This window comes from Genypterus blacodes, unplaced genomic scaffold (assembly GCF_046128005.1).
Source record: "Genypterus blacodes isolate CSIRO-AG114 ecotype Tasmania unplaced genomic scaffold, CSIRO-AGI_Gbla_v1 ptg000052l_1, whole genome shotgun sequence".
Lineage (NCBI taxonomy): Eukaryota > Metazoa > Chordata > Actinopteri > Ophidiiformes > Ophidiidae > Genypterus > Genypterus blacodes.
This window is the reverse complement of record NW_027466864.1, coordinates 3,011,297-3,037,024: the sequence shown is the minus strand read 5'-3', so window position 1 is coordinate 3,037,024 and position 25,728 is coordinate 3,011,297. Positions and strand designations below refer to the sequence as shown.

Here is a 25,728-nt window from a genome sequence, read left to right as displayed (position 1 = left end):
TTCCCCCCCACCCCCCCTCCAGACAAACACACGTCACAATAGTCAGCTCGCCTCGTCTTTGTATGACATCAACATCATACTCATATTTAAATCACAGTAACTGTATCGGTGACAATACATCATACACCATAAACTGATCTGCACATGTTATCTAAATATGAAAATAAATAAATCCTAAACTGTCACAGCCAATAAGAAAGTCTGACTAAAGTGGAATTAAACCAAATATCATATAGGAAACTGTTTTATATTCTGTTTTATTGTTATATTTCTTCTTTATCTCCGTCTATGTGAGCGGCCGTGACAACAACCACGTTACGAATGGATCCCATCGGCACAGGATGGCGTGACGTCATGTTGCCAGGGCGACCAGGCTTTCCGTGGCACGTGCTGTGTATAAAAGCGGAAGGCGGCACCGCAGCTTGCGCACTCAGACTCAACCAGCATCAACCCGGAGGTAAGCTGACAGCCTGGACATGCTTTGTATAACACTTTGTTAGTAAAAGTAATACAAACGACTGCAACCATGTAGTCCATATGTGCTGAATGTGGTAAATTTAGAGCCACGTTTAATTGATTACTTAACCGAGGGAATATGTGAGGGAAGAGGAAGTTTGGCTGGTTTATGGCGGATAAATGGCCTTCATTGTACACCGGAGTCGTGGTTAAAGCGACGATGGGAGGGGAGTGTTTGCACAGAGACGTGAGGGTTTCTCGTTGAGCTGTGGCACCATTCATTCTAAAACAATTCCTAATACCTACAATGATAGTCGATGTAGCTTATTCGTACTCTATTAATCGGTTATATCTGAAGTCAAGTCGTGTAATGTGACATTGTCGGTTTGCAATGGTGCATCTTTGCGGAAGTGGATTAGTGCGTCCTGCAGAAAAAAAGAGCGTTACGTAACCACACATAATCTACAGCGCTTCATCGATTAAAAAGCGCCATTAGGCCTCATGTAAATGAAAACAATTGAAAAATAAAATAACATGACGCCATTCGTATGTACAAAGCTGTATCGACGCTGTTGTACAGGCTTGGCGGACGTGAATGTAGGTGAAGCTACGTGCTTCCCTCTCTCCTCATGATGAAGGCTGCCGTCATTGCGCCATTGCAGTGAAGCTGTGGAGACTGTGTGATGTCCCAATGAGAAGAAGGAGGCCGCAAGTGCTTAAATGTGACCAAAAAAGAGCCTCCATTGTTGCTTCACGCGGACTGATGAAAGAATTGAACGTGTGATGCGTTCAGGGGGCGGATGCTTCTGCGCAGTTAGTCAGCCCCTCTTACATTACATTACGATCATTTGGCAGACGCTTTTATCCAAAGCGACTTACATGACATTACCACCCTTCGCAGAGGGGGGAGCAATTGAGGGTTCGGTGCCTTGCTCAGGGGCACCTCGGCAACCCTCCGATTCCCAAACGCAAGCTCTACCCACTGAGCTACTGCCTCTTGTTGCGGATTGCTAACTGGCCCCCGCTTTTAGCAGCAGTAACACAGTTTAAAATCATTAAATAAGTATAAATGCAGCACCTACAGAGGCTGGTAGCAACATGGAATATATTTCCAAAATATCTTTTCTACCAATATCAAAATTTGACAGATAATTGCTGCTTTATCCAAAACTGGTCATGCTAACTCCTAACGACCGGGTGTGGGTGTGTATTCCTAATAACTGCTTAGATTGTTGGACTGTTTCCTGTCAGTTATGTATCTTTAGTTCCAGTGGGTGTGGTAGGTACAGATGTAGTCGCAGTCACTGGCCTTGTCCCACTGGTGAAGGTCAGACTTGTTGCTGAGGAAGGTCACTGCAGGCCTGAGCTGCTTTACAGATGCTAGATAACAAAGTCATCATCTTTTATCCTAAACTTTTGCCTTGAAACGCCATTCATCATCGTTCATATTTGACCCAGCAATGGAGACACAGATGCAATGGCTCAGGCCCCGGGCGTATTGAAGGTCACTGCTAATGTCCAGGGAGATGCTAGGAGGCCCTGTGGTCAAAGCTGTGGTTGCTATGGCGATGGCGTAGGAGGTTTGATCATGTAATTGGACAACTAGAACTGTTGTGCCACTGCTTCAGTGGTTTATGACTTTGCAGTGTTTCCAATTAACATAATTAATCAATATGCTCAGTTTCCCCATAGCATGACAACACACAGTCTATGGGTTTATTAAATGTAGCTTTATTGTGAAAGTTATATTAATAAGTAATTGTCAGAAAATAGTTTGTAGTGGCAATTAAGAATGTAAGAAAAATACATATTATGAATGTATTATGACCAGAGCGTATGGTTTATGTAGGGTATGTATGTGAGTGTATGTCGGCGTAATGGTCATGTGCTGTTGCTGTCATTTCACCCAGAGAATCATTCTCTGCCCTATGCGATCCAAATCAACACAGAACTCCTCCCTGTGTTCTGGTTTGATTAATAATCAAAGCCAATAAGAGCTCGACGATGTCATAGCCTGCAGGCCCGAGCCATTTGTTTTACTCTACTAAGTGAACTGGTGTCTGGCCAGATTCACGCATGTTACACATCAAAAGGTAGCGAACGAGGCCTGTTGCTGAGCTGAGGTTCATGTGAGCGCCGCATCTGACATACCAACCAGCCAGCGAGTCCAGGATGTGCGTAGGAGGATTTGCACTCAAACAGTGACTCAGCACTCTGCAGCTAGGCAGTTTCAGGAGACATTGTTGCGGCGGAGGACAGAGGACAAGGAGGACAGACTGTGACTGGCCCCAGAGTTATACAACAAAGTCGCTCGGACTCGTGCATTTCCTTTGCCTCTAAGAACGATCAAAGGTCTGGGTGTTTGCACTGCTAACACACAGCAAGAGAGAAGGAGCCTCAGGAAGCATATCTGTCACCTACCTGCTGACACAAGCTCACAGGACTGCGGGTAGCATGTTTGTGTGTGGGTGCATGTGGGCGTGCCTGTGTGTGTGCCTCTGCAGTGGCCTCGTCTCTGCAGCTGAACTGTCTGCAGTTTGATACGGCTCTCCTCTCACTTATTCATGATAGTTGCTATGCGCTGTGTGTGTGCAAGGCTTTATTACACAAAAATTGAATCCATAGTAATCATTTTAATAACAATATTAAGGTAATAGATGTCAAACTTAATCAACCTAAGGACTTCAACATCACTCGTAGTTAAAGGTTTGGACTCTAGGTCAAAATGAAGTTATCTGACCTCTGTGCTCATCATGTCAATGTGCCAAACATGAAATGTCTGATGGAAACAGAGGACATGTCTGCTGACGGGGACACACACTTCGTTGTGCTGTGTCCATGCATGGATTTTCCTGGTGATGTGATGGCGCCGGACACCTAAGTGATTAGTTGAGGGCAGCAAAGTGACATTGCCAATGTGATGAGACAACGGGGGGGGGGAGTGAATCAAACACTGGAAGGTGTTATCAGAAGTGGTGCACCCCTCCACTTATCTCTGTACATATACGTATTTATGTACAACATGTTGACGCCCCAACAGACAGACAGGAACACAAAACATTAGCTAAGTAGATAGCATGCCTGGCTATAAGCCAATCAAGCCACTGCAGTGGAAAACTACTGGAGAGAAAGAAGGTGTGACGGAGAGAGAGAAAGCTAGAGGGACATTGAGGGACTTGTGTCTGTGTCGACTCTTACACAGCATTAACACACATGCAACCAAGTCTGTAAAAGGTTTGGAAATAATTAATAATCGAGCCCAAAATGGCGTCAGGGAGAGAAATGGAATCCAAACATTCACATCCTCACATACAAAGACTTCAGTTTGATCTCTGCAGTCAGCCTTCATCCTGTTAACTGAAGTGTTTGTTCATGTACAAAAGAGACCTGCGCACACTTGAAAGAAGTTTGAAATGAATGCGAGCGTCTGCGAGTTATGGCGTGTGAGTCAGCGTCTCACAGGCGTCCCTTTGTCTCAGAACCACTGCAAACTAAGACAGACTGAAGACTGTCGTGTGTTGTTGTGTGCACTTGGCATTTGTCTTCTGGTTGACCGGTTATCGGTCACCTTTCCCCCCACGAGCATGCTGCTGGCCCACATGAACACTGTCCACATACACACAGGCCCTCTTACTGCACCTCCCCCCCCCTTCCAGCCCCCTGTTTGATTCTGAATGTGGAAAATGGGTCGCAGCCCAGAGGGAGGGACCGGTTGTTCCAAATGAAAAGAAAGAGACGTACAGGAGACTGAGCTGAATGTTAATGTGGGCTACAGTGATGTCAAGAGGTGTGTTTGTGTGTGTGTGTGGAAAAGGAGAGCAAGGGGAAGAGGAGAGACAGGCCTGGCCTTATATGGAGGGAACAATAAAAAAGAAGAGGTATGAAGAAGGTACATCATGTTCCTCCTTCCCCTCCTCTCCTTCCATCTCTCTCCTGCCTCCCTCCCTCCCTCCCTCTTACGTAGTCGTAATACTGAGGATCAGGGCCGTTACGGTTCAGTCACCTGACAGGGGCGGAGCATCGGCCCTCTCCTCTGATTGGTTGGTCAGATGACACAGCTTGGCAGCTCTCTGATTGGTGGGCGAAGCTGCCAGCTTAGTGGGCAGCCTGCAGGAGAAGGAGCTGGGGAGCCTTTCTCATGTCCTGTGTTCTTGCTCCAGTGTGAGAGCCTGATCCTCTCTGAATGATGCAGACACAACGGAGCGCAGCGTCGCCCAGAAGCCACAAAGCTGCCTCACCAATACAGGCAGTAAACTCAGTGTTTAAAGCAGGAAATGACAAGAAAGTGAGCTGGTGTGGGTCCATGGAAGTGTATGTGTGTGCCTGAGCGTGTGTGTTTGTGTTGAATACCAGATCAAGGCTTACAGAGAGAAGAGGCAGCAGCATTATTTTTGATATATTTTTATACACATTCTGTGTTTTAAAGGATCTAACGACCAGACACCATACATTGGCTATTGAATCGATCTCTGGTGTCATAAAAACACATTTAACACACTTTAATGTAAAGTGATGAAGGTTTCCACAGCCACATCATTAACCCATCACAGCTCTTCCTCTGCGGCCCCACTTCCTCACGAGGAATCTGGCATTCTGCATTAAGAACCATTCAGTGGTTGGGAACGCATGGACGGGGTTGGGTCGGGTCTTTGGGTGGGACTTCCTCCTTTGTTTTTGGTTTTGGTTTCTCTCTTCTCTCCTCCTCTTCACCAGCCTATGATGCCATTTGTAGTAGCCTACATTGCTGTTTGACATCATCCTGTAAAATCTGTAATACCCTATGAAGTCATGGCATCAACATCACTGATGCCATCCTGGACTCTGCGTCCACACACCACTGTGCCATGTTCTCACAACCTCCAGCGGCCGTGGCTCTCTTCTCTCTCCTTTCCCCCCTCTTTCTGTACTAACAAATATATCTAAAATATCCTATAACTGTATGTGCACTGTCATGTAAAATTGCTTCAATAAAAACAAATAGCACCAAAAGAAAAAGAAGCGTTCAGTCAAGGCAGTGGCCATTTTGCAGCCCCGTAGAGACAAAATGGAGAGGGAAGTGTCGAAAAGGGAGAGTTTGTAAAAGTGCACTGGGCACAGAGGGACAGAAATTTCAATAGAGAGGAAAGAGACGAGGTCAATGGGAGTATTGTCACTGTGCACACTGAGTGATGAGTGGGGGGGGGGAAGAGTACAAAGGAATGGAAAGAAAGGTAGAAACGTGAGAACAACTTCCCCCCCTCCTCCCCACCCACCACCTGTCTGTCTCCTTAGGTGACATTGTATTATAGATGACGCTGGCAACATCACAACAGAACACAAAATGGCTGCTCCAGCTGAGGTCCTAGACGTTTACACACACATTACTCCCTAATATTAAAAACGTGTTCTCCTAATGTGTCCTAATCTGCTTCCTTTAGTGTATTTGAAGGCTTCCACCATGCACATCATCAGATTGACAGCTTGCCCTACATGCTGCACATACTCAATACACTCTCTTTCTCTAACACGCACACACACACACACATGAAAGAGATAAGGAGATTACAGAAGTCTAAAATGACAACCAGCCTCTCTGAAGGACAATCCACTGTGCCCTCACTCACTCTACCTGAGGTTTAAGTTGGTTGGAAACATGTTAGGGGCAAAATTCTGTCCAGATATTGTATTAGTTTGTTGAAAAATGCTCCAATTATAAGTGATTTTGCTCATTGGACCAGATTGCGGTTTGTTAAACCATCAATGACACGGCTGAAGTATCCAACCAGCCCCTCAGGACTCATGACTGACCATGGGACTGTAATGAATCCTAACTCCTGACTCATATAAGCCCCGTTTTAAAGGGCAGCATGTCGCCCAAATCCACAGACTAGCTGGGACTAAAGTCATGTACACACATCAAACACAATGGACGAGAAAGGAAGAGCGTGCAGGAAGTGGGAGGAGCGTTTGATGTAGAGGTTGGAGGTGGAGGAGTTTATGGCGATAGAGATGATGATAGAGGGCAGATGAGGCTGCATAGTTGAGTGGAGGCCAAGCGTTTCTTTTCAAGTTCCTCCCTTTCGCTCCGTCTTTCACCAACGCCTGTCTGTCTGTGTGTGTGTGTGTGTTGTTCCCTACAACATGTTGCTGCATGGCGTGACACCTCCCTTGTCATACCTGTACAGCTCATTTTTATTAGTTAAAGGAACCGCGTCCTTGCCTAGCTTCAGACGATCCTTCAACTGCATTCTGAACACAAAATGTCCACCCTCGGATGTTAAAGCTAACATATATTATAAATAAGACTGATGGAACGAATACTTTCAGCTCAAACTTTGCCTCTAAAAAGCGTTCTAAACTCTCAGTAGTTGAATTGCTTTCATGACATTAACAGACTTTGTTTCTTCCTCTCTGTTCCTCAGGTCAATCTATCACCACAACTCAGCAGCAACAGTCATGTCTAAGCCCTCTGTCGGAATCAACGGGTGAGTTTCAAACGCGGCGACACTTTTTTAATCGAAGCTCCGGGCCGAACGGAATTCTAATGAAGGCCATGTGGAGAGGCAGATGAGTTTGTTCTGGGGACTGAATGCAGACGGTCTCATTGTTTGAATCTCCTCTCCTTTAGCTTCGGCCGCATTGGACGCCTGGTCTTGAGGGCCTGCCTCCAGAACGGCATCAAGGTCGTGGCCATCAATGACCCCTTCATCGACCTGGAGTACATGGTGAGAACCACAAAGAAAAGTCTAAGTCTTGTCTCGTCTAAATGTCGGGTGAAGTCGGCTTTACTGTAGCTCAAGAGTTTTGCTAAACCTTCCTTATCGTCATTGAACAAGAACTTCTTTGAGGGAGAAGCACAAACACAGCCTCCCTCCGAGCCATTGTGTTGTTAACTCTTCCATCTCTACCGTCTGTTTCCAGGTCTACATGTTCAAGTACGACTCAACCCATAACAGGTACCGCGGAGAAGTCTCCCACAAAGACGGCAAGCTCATCGTCGACGGCCAGTCCATCTCCGTCTTCCAGTGGTAAGTGCTGTGGCCATGATGTTTTTAAAGCCTTTTCCATCCCTTTAATTACTTCCATTAGATTTTTGTGGCATGGTGATATGAAAACATAGGCGGCTGAAAAGCTCCCTTAACCCTGGTCCACCCCTCTCCCTGTGCCCACTGTTGGTTTAGTCCATTGTATGATGGTCAAAGGGCAATACCAACAGATGTGTGAATGTTATGGAAGAGACATTCCTGCCTCACCATGACCACAACATTATCTTAGTGTTAAAGCAGAAAGTGAGACAGTGCAGGTTCTTCTGTCCGAGTGTTATTATTCCACTGCGGAGGAAACCTGACTGATTACTTTCTATTGTGAAGTTAGATAAGTGTGATTCCTGCTCTACTCATACTGGATCTATCTTAGATGAACCTGTCTTCTTCTCTTCTCCAGTATGAAACCAGCAGAAATCCCCTGGGGCGACTCTGGAGCCAAGTATGTCGTTGAGTCCACTGGAGTCTTCCTCAGTGTGGAGAAGGCCTCCGTATGTACACAGACACACACCGTACACAAGCAGGAATACATATGTACAGAAACAAACACAGATGCTATAGTAGCCCCATGTCTGATCTCTCTATGTCTCTCTCTCTCTCTCTCTCTCAATCCCAGGCTCACATCGAAGGCGGCGCTAAGCGTGTGGTTATCTCTGCACCCTCACCCGACGCTCCAATGTTTGTCATGGGAGTGAATGAGGACAAATACGACCCCTCCTCCATGTTTGTTGTCAGGTACTCTTACGTTTGCTTTCTCAATAATAAAGTCTCATAGAGTGCTGTTAGTCCACTTCAGACCCATATTCTGACATCTAAATGCTGTATTCTCTGTCATTCCTGACCGTGTGTGTTTGTTGTTGTAGCAATGCCTCCTGCACTACAAACTGCCTGGCTCCCCTGGCCAAAGTCATTCAAGACAAATTTGGCATCGACGAGGCTCTCATGGTAAGTTACACTGTGTGTGTGTGTCTGACCTTAAACCTGCATCATTACCACAAAGAGCGCCGTCAAAACATTATAAACCGCATTGAATGTGTTCCAGGCTTTACATTTATACATGAGACAGTACGGAAATGATTGATTGATGAACTGTGATGCCACATTCTCTCGCATAGACAACAGTCCATGCTTACACAGCCACTCAGAAGACGGTGGACGGCCCCAGCGGAAAGGCCTGGCGCGACGGCCGCGGTGCCCACCAGAACATCATTCCTGCCTCCACCGGTGCCGCCAAGGCTGTCGGCAAAGTCATCCCTGAGCTCAACGGGTAAGTCACAGAGATGACTAGTGATTATTGTACTTTGTAAGTTTCCTCCATATCGTGCAGCACTCGTGCCTAAGATGTTTGGAAATGTAGATAGATGTATAGATAGTTAGATGACATCACTGCAGTAACTCCCAACATTGTTGTTTGTACACTGACGACAATATTGTGTATTAAGCTTGACATTTTTTCGTCTGCACATTAGAAAGAACATTTGATAATACACTTCAATTAACAATTGAAAAGGATGTTACCTTGTTACCATGTTTGCCAAGCAGTGACACATCCATGAGCCACTACACATGTTTATGGATTGTTGTCCTTTGAAGAACATTTAGATCATGATTTTGGTGAAGAGCAGATGTGATGAAGGTCCATGACTTCTCGTCTCTTGTGTCTCTGTCCTCTCAGTAAGCTGACAGGCATGGCCTTCAGGGTGCCAGTGGCTGACGTGTCGGTGGTGGACCTGACATGCCGTCTGTCCAGCCCTGCATCTTACGCAGAGATTAAGGAAGCGGTGAAGAAGGCTGCAGAAGGACCCATGAAGGGAGTGCTGGGTTACACCGAAGACCAGGTAACAATGCACAACATACTGCAAATAAATGTAAAGAACCAACATCAGTGCTCAAATCAATAGGCAGAGAAGTCAAACACACCTCTTACAGTGATGTAAACGGGATCAGCATGTTTGATTAGGGCGTTTTGATGTGTTTTATGTTAAATGATTGACTCTGCTTTATTTTCTAGGTGGTGTCCTCTGACTTTATTGGCGACACCCACTCCTCCATCTTTGATGCTGGTGCTGGCATCTCCCTCAATGACAAATTTGTCAAGCTCATTTCCTGGTCAGTTTCCACGTTTGTGACGAATTAGCAGAAAAGAATACATTGATGTTACCAGGATTTGAACATGATTAGTCGGAGTAATGTTGTTCGATGATCTGATGCTCATCGACAAAGTACAATAGCAAAAAAGTGAAAGATATGTGTGACAGTAATTTTAATCACTACGTTCCCAGTTTAATGATTGTCAAGTTATCAATCGAAGAGTGTGTGCAGATGATCTCCAAAGCACAATGGAACAGTCTACACCTTTTTGCATAGTAAAATAGTCTCTCTCTTTGTCTCTCTCTCTCTCTCTAGGTATGACAATGAGTTTGGCTACAGCCACCGTGTCGCCGACCTGCTGCAGCACATGCACAGCAAGGAGTAGATACTTCCTGTCCAGAAAGGAAGTCAACAAAGGGACCACCCTCCTCCCATAGCCCCCCCCCCCTTATCTTTTCCACACAGGCCCCACCCACCCATAGCCAAGGCATAGCATCACAGCCCTTATGTAGGGAGCAGCGTCAGTGTGTTAGTGTTCTACGTTGATCTGTTTTTCATTTAATGACCAGACTTTAGGTGGGTGACAACATTTGTGTCCGTGTGCCCTTCTCCACCCCCACATCCACTTTAGATGTTTCGTAATGGTAACTACTGTATCCATCTCCCCGTTGGTGTGTTTAAAGGCTTAATGACCAGTGGACGGAGGATGCTGAGAGGCAGAACTACTGTAACTTCACTAATGAATATCCAGACAGAAATAAAACTTGAAAAACCTCAAGCTGTGGTGTTGTCCTGTTTGTTTATCGATATTAACTCCATGCCTACACATCGCATTTCTCAACACATTTGTTTAAATAAGACTTTCTTGTTATGAGTGAACATTGCAGAAAAATGTGTGTTGCTGTTATTTTGAGGAGTTCCTATGATTATTGTTGATCAGACACAGCTGCACTAAAGAAAAGTTATGAGTGTACCCTTAAAAATGTTTATTTCTAGAAAATATTTTAACCGAACTTGGACGAAAGCGACCGACAGAATTGGCTGACAGCTCCAACAGCGCCACTCAGTGGGAACAAATATATGACACCCTTCTCAAGTTTCCCCTGTGGTCACTTGAAGCGGAGCGTTCGTTTCCAACGTAAAACTCTTCTTCTACGGTGGTTCCCAGGTAGCGTCGCACCTCCATCGATCAAAGTGATGGAGTGAATGTCATGCGTTATTCGTCTGTTCTTTTCAGCTCTCAGTATCAATAAGTTTGGTATAGCAAGCGTAGCAACAACACACGTTACTTGGTGTCGTGGCGTGATGACGTATGAACAAAAGCATGTATCCTTGTAATAATTAAAGCATTTGAGACTGTATGACTGTATGTGAGTTTCACTTGGATCTATAGTCCAAACAAGTTTCTTCATGATCCATACCCCGGTTGGACAGGATGAGGAAACCGTTGATGGAGTGCAGTTCATAGGTGATGAGAGAACATTCCGTGGTCCAGCAGGTGTGTGTTTGGGGCTTGAGCCTTTCAACAATTGCTGTGATTTGCTTAACTTTGAGTGAGCTTTGGGAGCACGGAGAGGCGTTTTAACTCTGATCCTAGCACCACTTTTGCAATCCGTGCAAACTTCATTTCAAGTGTTGTGCCTGTGCAACATGGTGTTTAACCTGAGTATCTCGAACGTCATCATTTTGGGAAGGTGGCAAGACAGCTTTGTGCGTATTTTCAGTTGAAAGGTAGAAACTCCAGCAGTAGTCCATATGAAAGGCTGTGACAGCAGATTTCCATGGTGCAGACTGTATTATTGCCATTTGCACAGTTTTGTTCAGGACTCTGGATGGTAAACTGAGGTCCTGTGATTAGTAATGTAACGTTCAGCAAGGAAGGTCGCAAAGATAGTGGCTCTAATAAGCTGCCTAAGTACACAGCGTGATGCTGACCGCTTTAGGCAGCTGATTATGGCGGCAGCTCACGAGGTATTCGGACGGACCCTTAATAGCGACACCTTGTGGTGATCCAACATAACACATCCACATAACACAGTACACAGTAACACAGTACACAGTACCTCCATAATATGATCATACTGTGGCTCCATAATATTATATTTGTTTCATTAAATACAAATTAACATTCAGACATTGAGATTTGTGCGTGTTTGTTAGTTGTTTGTTTGTTTTTTTTAATTTTTAATGTCTCCAGCCCATCAGGTTGCAAGAAAGCGTCAATCAACCAATCAGTGCAAACTTTACTGCACCTGCAGCATTGTCTCTCGCCACTGTCTCAATGATATTGATTTTTTCCTTTTTACTCCATACCTGAAGGATTAATAATAATAATTAATAATTCCAAATGGATACTGTGACAATGCCATCGTTCTTAGATGAAGGGATATTTATTTATTATCTTAACATTTGGATTAAATGTTCAATAGAGAAACCAGTGCCTGCTGTTGTGGTAGCAGGAACTAATAAATAATACAACCAGATATTATAGATCAATGCTATCTGTTAAGATTATGTGCTGCCTTCTATGGGTTTGCATCTGAATATAGACAGAAGTACAGTTTACTTGATACACATCATACATGTGAAAATATGCAGATCACTTTTTTATTTTACACACCTTAACACTTTCCGCAGATGAAGGGTTGATCTAACTTATCCTTACTACTGTCATATGTCATGGATAATAATAATTAATAAACAACGTCATTTAGGTGATCTTGTAAACACGAATAGAAATGACCCCTTTGAGTTTCAAAGGGGGAATTAAATATTGTTAAAATGTCATATATTTCTGGCTTGCTCTTTATGTTTATATAAAATGTTTTTGTGGGCACATTGTCAGTTCTCAAAGATCAGTGCAGTAAAAAGTGAAATTTTGAGGAAGAAACTTTATTGGGTCAAATCACATGCAAACACGTCAATCTGAAATTCGATTTGCGTGCCCCTCTTACACACACACATGCTTTACAGAGGGGTCCGCAGTGTCTTACTCAAGGGCATCCTCAACAGTGTCCTGGAGGCAAACTGGCAACTCTCCAGCTGCCAGTCCACTTTCTTGGTCCATGCAGCGCCGACCCTAAGCGGAGTCCCTATAGACTGAGCTACTGCTGTACATATTGGTGAAGAAGGTCTTGTTCACACAAATGTAATTTGATAATCTTTACGTGATACTGGATCATATGCTGATAAATGAAGGCAATGTGATGTATATACAGTATATGGATGCACAAGGAAATTCTAATTGGCACGTGGTGACTCAAGACATTCAAATTCTTTGATTTGCTGCTTGATTTCCCCATCCAAGCACAGACTGGGTGGCTTTGAATATTAAAATTTTGAATGGTGGATTTGCCGAAGCAAAGCCAGTTTGTTTTTTTCAGTAGACCATTCGTCAACGTTAAATACTAAATGAAGCTGAACAAAAGCAATTGTTTAAATCAACTGTACAGTATTACACCAGGAACACATTCCATTGAGTGATTTCTGGTCTGTTCAGTTTGAAAGAAAATGTGATTAACCAACTTATTATAGCCTTCAAACTGGAGCAGAGAAATTAAAGAGAGTTGTTGGATAAATGGAAGTCTTGAAAGAGTGAGCAGGTCTGAGAGAAGAGAAGAGAGAGGTATTGTAAGGATTTGAGGACAAAAAGAAGTAAAATGAGACAATTTGACCAGCTTCATCATCTGTAGCGAAAAAATTGAAGATACAGTTTCTGTTGTCATGTTGCTGCTTTCTGAACATTCTTACAATAACTTTAAGAATTAAAGGTCAGCAGGAACACAAACTCCTCCTATGTGCTTCAACCAGAAAATGTTGTTTTTGTTAGGGGTCAGTCCAGGTCTGTAGCAGCCCCTCACAGACAGAAGCAAAGCAGGATTTCAGCTGTGTGAGTTACTGCATCAAATCGTTTGTGTTGTTTGCTTGATGGTTATCAGTCACTGTTTTGGAACAGAAGATCACACTGAACTGGAAAACCAGAAATGGATTATGAAACTCATAAAAAGGTCAACAACAGTCAACATTGGTGTCAGTCAGTCGTAGGTAGAGTGAGCTCATCAAAGCTTCTCTTTAGGTCGTATAGCTAGATGTGGACTGTAATAGAAGGCGTGTGTTACTGATGTGGAGAGATACCAGTGGTTTACTGGATCTGATGTGTGTCTATCTGGGAGTGGTCAGGTATGTACCTGCTATAAGAACAATCTGACCGCTTCTCATCTGATAGTGAGAAAAGGACATGCTGAGGTGATTGATCAAGGTGGTACAACAGCTTTTACTGCCTCTTCACATCATCCACACATCTGAACTATTGCTTGTAATACATCCCTTTAATGGAAGCAGCAGTCATGGTGAACAGCTCTTTGTTTTACCTCTCACTCATTGCTACTCTTTGCTTGGCTTCATCAGTCTTACAGAGGTGCATATTCTATCAAAATGAATCTAAGACCTGGGAAAATGCCCGACAGTACTGCCAGGAGCATTACTTTGATCTCTCGCCGGACTTGGATGGGTCTGCGTAGAGACCCAGTGGATGAATCAGTCTGGAGGTTCATAACTGCACAGTGAGTATCCTGTCTCAACCTGTTATTTCAATATCTCGAATCAACCAAGTGTGTTTATATGTGTTTTGTGCCAAGATGAGCTTTTACTGTTTTGATTACAACCTAGTCCTGGTGAATGAGAGGAAGACGTGGGAGGAGGCCCTGGTGCACTGCAGGTCCATGACATCCAAATGTGAGAGTCAACCATGTGTGTATAAGCATGAACTCTCAAGCCTGAAGATGCACGAGTTCCATGCCACAGCAAAAGTGATGGCAATGGCCACCACGGATGAGCTTTGAGGACTGGGGTGCTTGGGGTGGGGAGGCACATGCAATACATTGGAATTATCTTCAGTCTTATTCAGTCTTGTCCTATTATTGAGTACAAATGTATGTTGTACATTTGTACTCAATAATAGGATAATAGGATAAATGTAAAGTTCTAGTCCAAGTGACCTCAAATGTAAAAACGGGAGAAGTGGGTCTATACTCTACACTACTAACATTAACAGAGAAAGTTGTTGTGATTGTATTATAACGAGATTATTTCTTTTACCATCAAGCCTTTCTTCTAAACAATAATATGATGTTTTTCCGATTTTAAAAATTTCTGTTTAAAATAAATGTCATCATTGTTGCAGTGTTGGGATTTTTGTCCACAGTGCAGCCTAGCAACAAGAACATCAGAGTCAGAACATCACCCTGTTTAAATTGTCAGTAGACGTGTGTGTTTATTTAAACTGCTCATAAATGGCTGTGACTGCTCGTTGTTGTGTCAACGAGTGTCTGTGGTGGCATTACAGTTAACAGACTTATGGATTACCTCATTGATTCATTATTTCCCCAGGGACTGACTAACTGACTGACTGATCCTGGAATTCAAAGTGGTGACTTTAATCTTACAACTCTGTCTCTTTTTCTTCTTCAGGGTTGGACAGGCCTGTGTTTATTGGCAGGGGCCTGGTTTTGGGTGAATAACGCAACTCTGGATCACCGGGCCAACATGCCAAGCTGTCCATCTGCAGGGCAACATTGTGGGATTATGTCCAAAACCGATCTGTTCGGTTTCCAGGGCAGAGACTGCTCAGAAAGGAAGAATTTCATCTGCTACAAAAAAAAAGTCTGGCATGAATGAAAATGTTCAGGAACCAGATAATTAACCCTTAAGTGTAGGTTGTTTTCTTCCCTGTGAACTATATTCCTATTCTACTTAAACATGTATACTAAACGTGTGTTTGAATTATAATACAGGAATACAGTACAATACAGTATATGTTTATACAAAAAAACAAAGAATTACATTTATTTATTTAATTTCTATTCTAATATAAGTGAGAGGGAAAAATTATAATTTTGTGGTATATTTTTATTTTTATGATGAGGTGGGGCCAGGATATTTAGATAGCGGCAAAATCCACTTCTTTACCAAAGCTACAGATTCTAGATGGGAGGCAGATCAGATAGTATTTATGTGAGCTTCTTACTTGCTTTGCCGTGCGTTTCTTACGCTGCCTAGATTGCAACTAAAACAATAATGAGAGTGAGATGGGATGAGAATAATTCATAATTCAACATTCATAACAATGACAGACTCAGGATTGCTGTGAAAGTGACTTAACCAACCTTTTTTCAACTAATGTCTTAACAAATGTGACTGCTTCAAGGTATGTCAGCTCTAAATGAAGCAGACTTCGGTAATGGGTCAAAATCTAAAGTTAAAGTTAATGAAGCGCATAGTGCACATAGTAACTCACTTACCTGAGACACAAATAAATGCAAACGATTCCACAAATAAATGAAAGGGGAAAGAAGGTTTGTGACATAAAAATATATTTGTGAAACTGAAAATATATACAAATCTCCTTTTAAGCATTTGTTAATCATATTTTATATTTATGTGGTTGCTGTTAAATACACATTACATTTATATTTATTTGTAAAAAAATGAATTCAATATGCCCCTGTGATGAGTTGTGATACTATTTGTTATAACAGTTCAGTAAGTATATGTTGCTGTGCTAAGAATAAGATAATATAGTTATACACACTGTGTAATAGAATAATTATAGGGAGTTAGAGTTTAAGTTGTGTGTATGCATCAGCATTAATGTGTCTTAGAGTTGTGCTACAGAGTTGTAGGATAATAAAGGCGTGCGCTCACTCCAACATGTGAGTCACTGTCTCTTAGCATTGCAATAAGATAAGATAAGAGAAGATGAGATAAGATAAGATAAGATAAGATAAGATAAGATACTTTATTCATTATCATGTTGCATGCAATTCACAGCAAATCGCATACAATTGAAATTTAACTTGCAATAAATTAATAAAAGAAACCCAATCAGGACAGTCAACACAAACCAGAAAGAAAACCTATCAACAACAACAACAACAACAACAACAACAACAACAACAATGCTACTACCAGCACTAACAATGATAACCTGTTTGAAACAAATACATAAAAATACCACTTAATCTAAATGCGGTCTTCACCCACGTAGGAAAGGCGCTCAAGTAGAATTTCAGTGTGTTCTCGAATTAATGCAGTAGAGGCGTGTGAAACCACATTTATTTATCTATTTGTGTATTTATTCATTCAGGTCAACTGCTTTGGTTTGGTTGGTGTGTAATTCAGTGTCTCCTTGAATAGATGAGAAAAAAGGTGTAAAACTCCAATGAAACAGGTATTGTTGGGTGCTTCTCAAAATGTTGAATACAGGAGAGGGATGAGGGACTTTGTACCAGCACAAGTGCCTCATCCAGCATTGATCCCAGCTGCTGATAACACTGAGGTCATCTGGTGTTTGTAGGACAATGTTTAAGACCTATAGTGACTCATGGCATCACACATATGCAACTGCAAATTGAAATTATACATTATATATTATTGGTAAGATATTGGTTTTTCCTTTTTACTACATAATTTTCAGGAATAATAAAATAAAGGATCTTGCTGGAGCCTATCCCTAAACTGCATGTCTTTGGGGCTGGAAGGAAACCGGACCACCTTCTCGCTGTTAACTTAGCCCCTGTGCAGCCCTCATGGTCATTGATTATGTCATTATATGTTCTGGATAATAATGAAATATTAACAATGACATGCACATGATATTTAAACACAAATAAAAATGACTGAGTTTGAATGAGTTTCAAGGGGGAGTTAAATATTAAATGTCTCTTCATATATTTCTGACTTGTTCTCTATGTTACTTAATTGTTTTAACAAGGAAATTCTAATAGGCATATGGTTACTCAAGACATTCAAATTCTAAGATTTGCTACCTGATTTCCTCATCCAAGCACGAAGACTGGGTGGTTTTGAATATGGAAAATTTGAATGGCGGATTCAACAAAGCAAAGCCAGTTTGTTTTTTTCAGTAGACCATTTGTCAACGTTAAATACTAAATGAAGCTGAACCAAAGCAATTGTTTAAATCAACTGTACAGTATTACACCAGGAACACATTCCATTGAGTGATTTCTGGTCTGTTCAGTTTGAAAGAAAATGTGATTAACCAACTAATTATAGCCTTCAAACTGGAGCAGAGAAATTAAAGAGTTGTTAACAGATAAATGGAAGTATTGAAAGAGTGAGCAGGTCTGAGAGGAGAGAGGAGAGAGGTGTAGGAAGGATTTGCTTTCTGAACATTCTTACAATAAGTTTGTTAAGAAGTATAGGTCAGCAGGAACACAAACTCCTCCTATGTGCTTCAACCAGAAAATGCTGTTTTTGTTAGGGGTCAGTCCAGGTCTGTAGCAGCCCCTCACAGGCAGAAGCAAAGCAGGATTTCAGCTGTGTGAGTTACTGCATCACATCTCGTGTTGTTTGCTTGATGGTGATCAGTCCTTAAGAAGTGTAAAAACACACTGAACTGGAAAACCAGAAATGGATTATGAAACTCATAAAAGGGTCAACAACAGTCAACATTGGTGTCAGTCAGTCGTAGGTAGAGTGAGCTCATCAAAGCTTCTCTTTCGGTCGTATAGCTAGATGTGGACTGTAATAGAAGGCGTGTGTTACTGATGTGGAGAGATACCAGTGGTTTACTGGATCTGATGAGGTGTGTCTATCTGGGAGTGGTCAGGTATGTACCTGCTATAAGAACAATCTGACCGCTCCTCATCTGATACTGAGAAAAGGACATGCTGAGGTGATTGATCAAGGTGGTACAACAGCTTTTACTGCCTCTTCACATCATCCACACATCTGAACTATTGCTTGTAATACATCCCTTTCATTGAAGCAGCAGTCATGGTGAACAGCTCTTTGTTTTACCTCTCGCTCATTGCTACTCTTTGCTTGGCTTCATCAGTCTTACAGAGGTGCATATTCTATCAAAATGAATCTAAGACCTGGGAAGATGCCCGACAGTACTGCCAGGAGCATTACTTTGATCTCTTTCCAGGATTGACATTGAATATGATTGGATTTTTGGAGAATTCGTCCATAAGCCGGATTTGGATGGGTCTGCATAGAGACCCAGTGAATGAATCAGCCTGGAGGTTCATAACTGCACGGTGAGTATCCTGTCTCAATTAACCATGTATTACAATATCTGAAACAAACAATTTGTTTATATGTTTTTTTTACTGTTATAGGAAAGAAGAACTGACAAAAGGAGATGTCTCCACACGCAGCAACTGGGCGGTGGAAGCGCAGGATAGTCATTGTGTGGCTGTGAAGAACGCAGAGATGTACAGTTGGTCCTGTTCACAATCATATAGTTTCTACTGCTCTGATGAGAACACTTTCCATGGCAAGAAAACCCTTAACTGGTACGAGGCACGTAGCTACTGTCAAAAGTCCCCCAGTGACCTAACCACCGTAACCCTGGCAAACGCAAAGCAGTTTGATAAAACAGGGTGGATTGGACTGTACCGAGTAGCTAAAGACCAGTGGAGGTGGGCTGATGGTGATTCATCTGACTACAGGAACTGGGCAGAAGGACATCCGTTTCTCAGGGATTGTGGTTATTTCCACACTGCCACTCGGCAGTGGTTCAGCAAACCGTGCTATCACAGGATGAGCTTTTTCTGTTTTGATTACAACCTGGTCCTGGTGAATGAGAGGAAGACGTGGGAGGAGGCCCTGGTGCACTGCAGGTCCATGACATCCAAATGTGAGAGACAACCATGTGTGTTTAAACACGAACTCTTGAGCTTGAAGATGCACGAGTTCTATGCCACAGCAAAAGTGATGGAAATGGCCACCACGGATGAGGTTTGTGGACTGGGGTGCTTGAGGTGGGGAGGCACATGCAATACATTGGAATGGATCTGGTTATCTTTAGTCACATTTGCACTAAATATTTCTGCAGGATAAATGGAAACGTCTTCAAGTGACCTTAAATGTTTGAAAGCGAGGAGAAGTGGATCCATGGTCCTGTTCTTATTACATCATTTAGTCTAAATTACCAGGCCAACAAAAGTGAACAAATGTGCACAGAAACATATACTTGACCTGGTTTCTGCTTGACATTTTCAGTAAAGGGAGTATATCTTCCCCAAAACGGAAATTAGGGAGAAAACATTAACAGAGAAAGTTGATGTAATCATATTATTACGAGATCAATTATTTTACCATCAAGCCATTGTTCTAAACAATAATATGATGTTTTTCCGATTTAAAAAGTCCTGTAAAAGAATTTTTTTTACAATAGTTGCAGTGTTGGGGTTTTTGTACACAGTGCAGCCTAGCAACAAGAACACCAGAGTCAGAACATCACCCTGTTTAAATTGTCAGTAGACATGTGTGGCTGTTTACTTTTTAAACTGCTCATATCCGGCTGTGACTGCTTGTTGTTGAATGTCTGTGGTGGCAATACAGTTAACAGATTTATGGATTACCTCATTGATTCAGTACTTCCCTCCGACTGACTGACTGACTGACTGATCCTTGAATTTAAAGTGGTGACTTTAATCTTACAACTCTGTCTCTTTTTCTTCTTCAGGTTTGGACAGGCCTGCGCTTCTTGGCAGGGGCCTGGTTTTGGGTGAATAACGCAACTCTGGATCACCGGGCCAACATGCCAAGCTGTCCATCTGCAGGGCAACATTGTGGGATTATAACCAAAACCAATCCTTTCAGTTTCCAGGGTAGAGACTGCTCGGAAAGGAAGAATTTCATCTGCTACAAAATAAAAGTCATGAATGAAAATGCTTAGGAGTCAGATAATTAACCTTTCAGCATATTTTTTTCCTGTGTGAACTACACTCATATTCCATTTAACATGTATACTAAATGTGTGTTTGAATTTTTATGCAGTAAATCTTGAGGTGTGGAAAAGCGGACAAAGAAAACATGTAACAATGTAAGCAGTGGAGTTGAAATTGTGAATACTCAAACTAACGTTGCGACTGTTGTGTTTGTTATTCATTGGTGACAATTGCACGCGTGCTCGTAATGAAGTGACGAAACGTAAAGTACGCGTCACTTCCGCAGTGCACTCTGGGAACAGGAGTACAAAGAACATACTGAGCGCTTGGTAGCTATCGTCTTTATTAAGTGTGCACAGCACGGCCCCTCGATACACGACACCATATGAATATAAAATGTAAATATAATATAAACCATTTTTGTTTTTTTTATGTTAATGTTAATCAAGCGCAGTGTACATAGTTACTCACCTACCTGAGATCGTAGCTAGAGAGGATGCTGCAGGTGTAGTAAAGTTTGCAGTGATTGGTTGAGCAGATCCGTGCTGTGATTGGTCAGAGCAGCTGACTCTTGTCCTGTACGATGGTAGAATTGTTTCTATTTTCAAATGCATCCAGGGGACGCTGAAATTCCCACGACACGATCACAAATTAATGCAAAGGATTCCACAAATAAATGAAATGGAACAGAAGGTTTGTGAGATTAAAATGTATTTTTGAAAGAAAAATGTATTTGTGAAATCTCATTTTACGCATTTGTGAACTATATTTTATGTTTTCCAAAGTCGTGATGTTTATGTGTGAATAATGAAATAAATATACCCCTGTGATGTGTTGGGATACTATTTGTTATTTACAGTTCAGTCAGTAGATCTCGCTGTACTGAGAGCAAGAATAAATAAAATAAACCCTATCAGTAGAGTGAACACAAACCAAGAATCAAACCTTAACAACAGCAATGCTACTACTACCACTAACAACAATAACCTATTTGAAAAAAAAAAAAAAAAAAATACCACTTAATCTAAATGTCTTCTCCACCCAAGTGCGGAAGAGATAGCTCGAGTAGAATTGTCGTGCGTTCTCAAATTAACAATTAGCGTGTTGTAGATGGAGGTCAGCACAAGGACATTCTAATCGGCACATGGTGAGTCAAGACATTCAAATTCTATGATTTGTCTGCAGCTTGACTTCCCCATCCAAGCACGCAGACTTGGCGTTTTTGAATACAGAAAATTTGAATGGTGTATTCACTGAAGAAAAGCTAGTTTGTTTTTTTCAGTAGAAAATGTGTTGATGTTAAATTCTAAATGAAGCTAAACCAAAACAATGGTTTAAAATTAACTGTACAGAAAGTCTTGAAAGAGTGAGCAGGTCTGAGAGAGAAATTGAAGATGAAACTTTTGTTGCCATGTTGCTGCTTTCTGAACAGGCTATCAATAAGTGTGTTAAGAAATATAGCTCAGCAGGAACAGAAACTCCTTGAATATGTTGATCTGTTTATGCATATTGATGAGCTTCGATTTATAGATTCAGGCTGTAACCTTTACATGGCACACTCTAAAAATGAACATCATACACTTAACAACAGAGGATATCAAAATGATTGCAACCCTGCAGCAGGTCACATAAGCAACAGTTTACATATGCACACAGTGAATCATTTTCACCAGGAAAGTTAGAATCATTGTTATTGTTACTGTTTGGAATTGTCCTCATTGTGGACTGTAATCAAAGGCGTGTGTTACTGATGTGGAGAGTACCAGTGGTTTACTGGATCTGATGAGGTGTGTCTATCTGGGAGTGGTCATGGAAGTAACTGCTATAAGAATAATCTGAACGCTTTTACTACGGCTCTTCACATCACCTACACATCCTCACCGTTGCTTGAAATACATCCCTTAAATTGAAGCATCAGTCATGATGAACAGCTCAACTTTATTTTACCTCTCGCTCATTGCTCCTCTTTGCTTGGCTTCACCATTTATGTTACAACAGTACCTTGCCTTTCACCAAGGATCGAAGACCTGGGAAGATGCTAGAAAGTACTGCCAGGAGCATTACTTTGACCTCAGTCGATACGGGCATAGTTGGTATTCATTTCCCTTAAGCCATTTTTGGATTGGACTGCATAGAGACCCAGTGGAGGAATCAGTCTGGAAGTTCATAATTGGACGGTGAGTAACCTGTCTCAATTAACCTTTTATTACAATATCTTGAAACAAACAAGTATGTTTATGTGTATTTGTTTGCTGTTGCAGTAAAGCAAAACTAGCAACAGAAGATCTCTCATCGAGCAACACATGGAAGAATGAAGGGCAGGATAGTCATTGTGCGTTTGTGAGTGATACCAGGTGGTACAGTCGGAAATGTTCAGAAAACAATGTTTTCTTCTGCTCTAATGGGACGGCTGATTACAAGATTGACAAACCCCTTTCCTGGAACAAGGCACAAAATTACTGTCGAATGTTTCACGATGACCTATCCACAGTAACACTGGCAAACACATGGAAGTTTACAACAGGGTGGATTGGACTGTACCGAGTGGCTGAAGACGAGTGGAGGTGGGCTGATAATAGTTCATCTGACAACAGAAACTGGGCAGAAGGAGAACCGATTGTCAGTGACTGTGGTATTAAAATCAATGCCAGTATGCAGTGGGACAGTAAACCATGCACTGACATGTTTGGCTTTTTCTGTTATGATTACAACCTGGTCCTGGTGAATGAGAGGAAGACATGGGAGGAGGCCCAGGTGCACTGCAGGAACATGAGAATCCAATGTGGGAGTCAATGTGTGTATAAGCACGAACTTGTGAGCCTACAGAACAACCAGCGCTTCGCCACACTAAAAGTGATGAAAAGGACCACAACAGATGAGGTTTGAGGACTGGGGTGCTTTGGGTGGGGAGGCACATGCAATACATTGGAATTAATCAGGTTATCTTCAGATGCATTTAGTTTTCCACATTTGTAAATTTTTGGGCATTTGGGCTTTTTGACCACAGTGCAGTCTAGCAACATGAACGACCAAGTCGAGACATCAGTCTGACAAAGCTGAATGTGAACTTGCCACAACCTCTTTAAATTGTGAGTTGACGCCTGTGTGGATGTTTATTTGACAACTGCTGAGCGTCTGTGGTGGCCTTATGTCCTTGGATTTCTTCTTTCAACATATTTCCTCCAGTGCTGAGGTTTTGTTTTATCAATTGTCTTCCTAGTTGGGGGAGTCAGAGCCAAACTGCTGTATATGGCAGATTTGATATTCATAAACACTCGAATTCTGAAATTCAGCAAATTACCAAGTTCCTTGAATGGGTCACTTGCTTACAGCTTTAGGTTCCAAAAGATAAATATAAAGCACAGACTGTCAAGTGACTGACTGACTGATGACTGATCCTGGAATTCAAAGTGGTGACCTCAATCTTACAACTCTTTTTTCTTCCTCAGGTTTGGACAGGCCTGCGCTTCTTGGCAGGTGCCTGGTTTTGGCTGAATGACATACCTACCCGCCAGGCCAATATGCCAAACTGTCCAGCCCCAGGGCAACATTGTGGGATTATGTCCACAACCAGGCCGTTCAGCTTCCAGGCCAGAAACTGCTCTGAAAGAAAGAACTTCATCTGCTACAGCCAAAGATTACGATTTAAGGTTTAAGATACTTTATTGGCATGTTGCATGCAATTCACGCGCAATTACATGCAACTGAAATTTTTCTTGCACCCCCTCTTACATATCACACACACACACATGCATTACAGAGGGAGTCTGGGAGAATCTAAATGCTTAGGAACCAGACAATTTACCTTAAAGCATATCATTTTCCTGCATGAACTATACTCATATTCTATATAAAGATGTATACTAAATGTGTGGTTAAATTATTATGCAGTAACTACAGAGACTAGGAATTCCAGTAAAATACAGTATATGTATATACATAAAAAACTAAGAATTACATTCATTTATTTGATTTCTATTTTAATTTGCGTGAGAGGGGAAAAAAAGCTAATGCTTTTGATACATTTTACACATTGTCACAGGACCACAAGCTGTCACAATATAACCCATTCTAGATGAAACCTTTTACAGTCTGTCCTCATGGTAACTCATGCTCCACAGCAATCCTAGTCTGGAGCAGTCTTTATCGGAACTAAGTGCGGCAGAAATATAAAGCACCACCTCTTGACCAATCACCTTGTTTGGAAAATAGCATCATTGCACATGCAGGATCCCCTCTATGTATCTTTAGGGGGTTTCCTGTATGAAGTGAGGCCGGGATATAAGCGGCAAAATCCACTTCTTTACCAACGCTACAGATTCTGACGGCATTTATGTGAGCTTCATTCTTGCTTTGCCACACGTTTTTTACACTGCCTAGATTGCAAATGAAACGATGAGAATAATGCTTAGTCTAAGGTTTGCTTTACCTCATATGTCTGAAAATTATGCCAAGAATGTGCAAAGCTTCCCCTTTAATGACCACTCATTTGAAAATTTAAAATCATACTGTATACTTCTCTTCATACTGTTTATATCATAGAAATGATGTCAGTAGCTATTAAGAGGACAGTCCCGGCCCTGAAACACATAGCATTTTCAATATTGCTCTGATTTGCCTGGACAGCCCATGTTGCTGTCATTGTTTTTCAAATGTAATGGATAGATTTAAACAAAAACAAAAAACCTACATGAAGTAGTGCACATAGTTCTCTAAACTTACCCGAGAATGTAGCTAGAGAGGGTAAAGTTTGCAGTGATTGGTTGAGCAGATGCGTGCTGTGATTGGTCAGAGCAGCTGACTCTTGTCTTTCTAACCTGATGGTAGAATTATATCTAAATTTCACAAATGAATCCAGGGGACGCTTAAATTCCCACGACACGATCACAAATAAATGCAAAGGATTCCACAAATAAATGAAAGGGAACAGAGGGTTTGTGAGATAAAAAAATATTTCTAAATCTCACTTTACCCATTTGTGAATCACATTTGCAAAACTTGTGATGTTTATTTGTGAATCCAAAATAAATTTATCCCTGGGATGTGTTGTGAAACTATTTGTTTTGAAGTTCAGTCAGTAGATGTTGCTGCGCTTAGAGCAAGACGATAAGATATATACATTGTTAATAGAAGTATAAAGTATAGGGAGTGAAGTTATGTGTATGCATCAGCGTGAATGTGTCATCGAGTTGTTCTACTGACTTGTTGTATAATAAAGCGTTTGCTCACTCCAACATATGAGTCCTTGTCTTTTCACTACAACCCCCTTCCTATGATAATGATAATTGCTCCATTTTTGCTCAGAAGTGAATTTGATTTACAATAAACAGAAACCCAATCAGTACAGTCAACACAAACCAAGAATAAACAAACCAAGAATAATACCTATAAACAACAACAGCAATAATGCTACTACCACCACTAACAATCATAACCTGTTTGAAACAAACACATAAAAA

At 41.8% G+C, this 25,728-nt stretch overlaps 1 protein-coding gene across 1 annotated transcript; it reads left to right on the top strand.

The window, feature by feature from the left end:
• The first annotated feature begins 382 nt into the window (after positions 1-382).
• On the top strand, positions 383-10,347 carry gapdhs (glyceraldehyde-3-phosphate dehydrogenase, spermatogenic). Its single transcript, XM_076150339.1, has 11 exons — positions 383-457; positions 6,858-6,920; positions 7,064-7,160; positions 7,357-7,463; positions 7,879-7,969; positions 8,095-8,213; positions 8,342-8,423; positions 8,594-8,745; positions 9,154-9,316; positions 9,490-9,587; positions 9,885-10,347. Exons 2-11 carry the CDS (start codon positions 6,892-6,894, stop codon positions 9,952-9,954), a joined length of 1,008 nt encoding a protein of 335 aa, XP_076006454.1. The 5' UTR covers positions 383-457; positions 6,858-6,891; the 3' UTR covers positions 9,955-10,347.
• Positions 10,348-25,728: the final 15,381 nt, after the last annotated feature.

Bases quoted from the DNA above. Each gene is read 5' to 3' on its own strand.
- gapdhs (XM_076150339.1), top strand. From the start codon at position 6,892: ATGTCTAAGCCCTCTGTCGGAATCAACGG. The intron at 7,161-7,356 runs GTGAGAACCACA...GTCTGTTTCCAG, and splicing joins TCATCGACCTGGAGTACATG to GTCTACATGTTCAAGTACGA. The intron at 8,746-9,153 runs GTAAGTCACAGA...CTGTCCTCTCAG, and splicing joins GTCATCCCTGAGCTCAACGG to TAAGCTGACAGGCATGGCCT.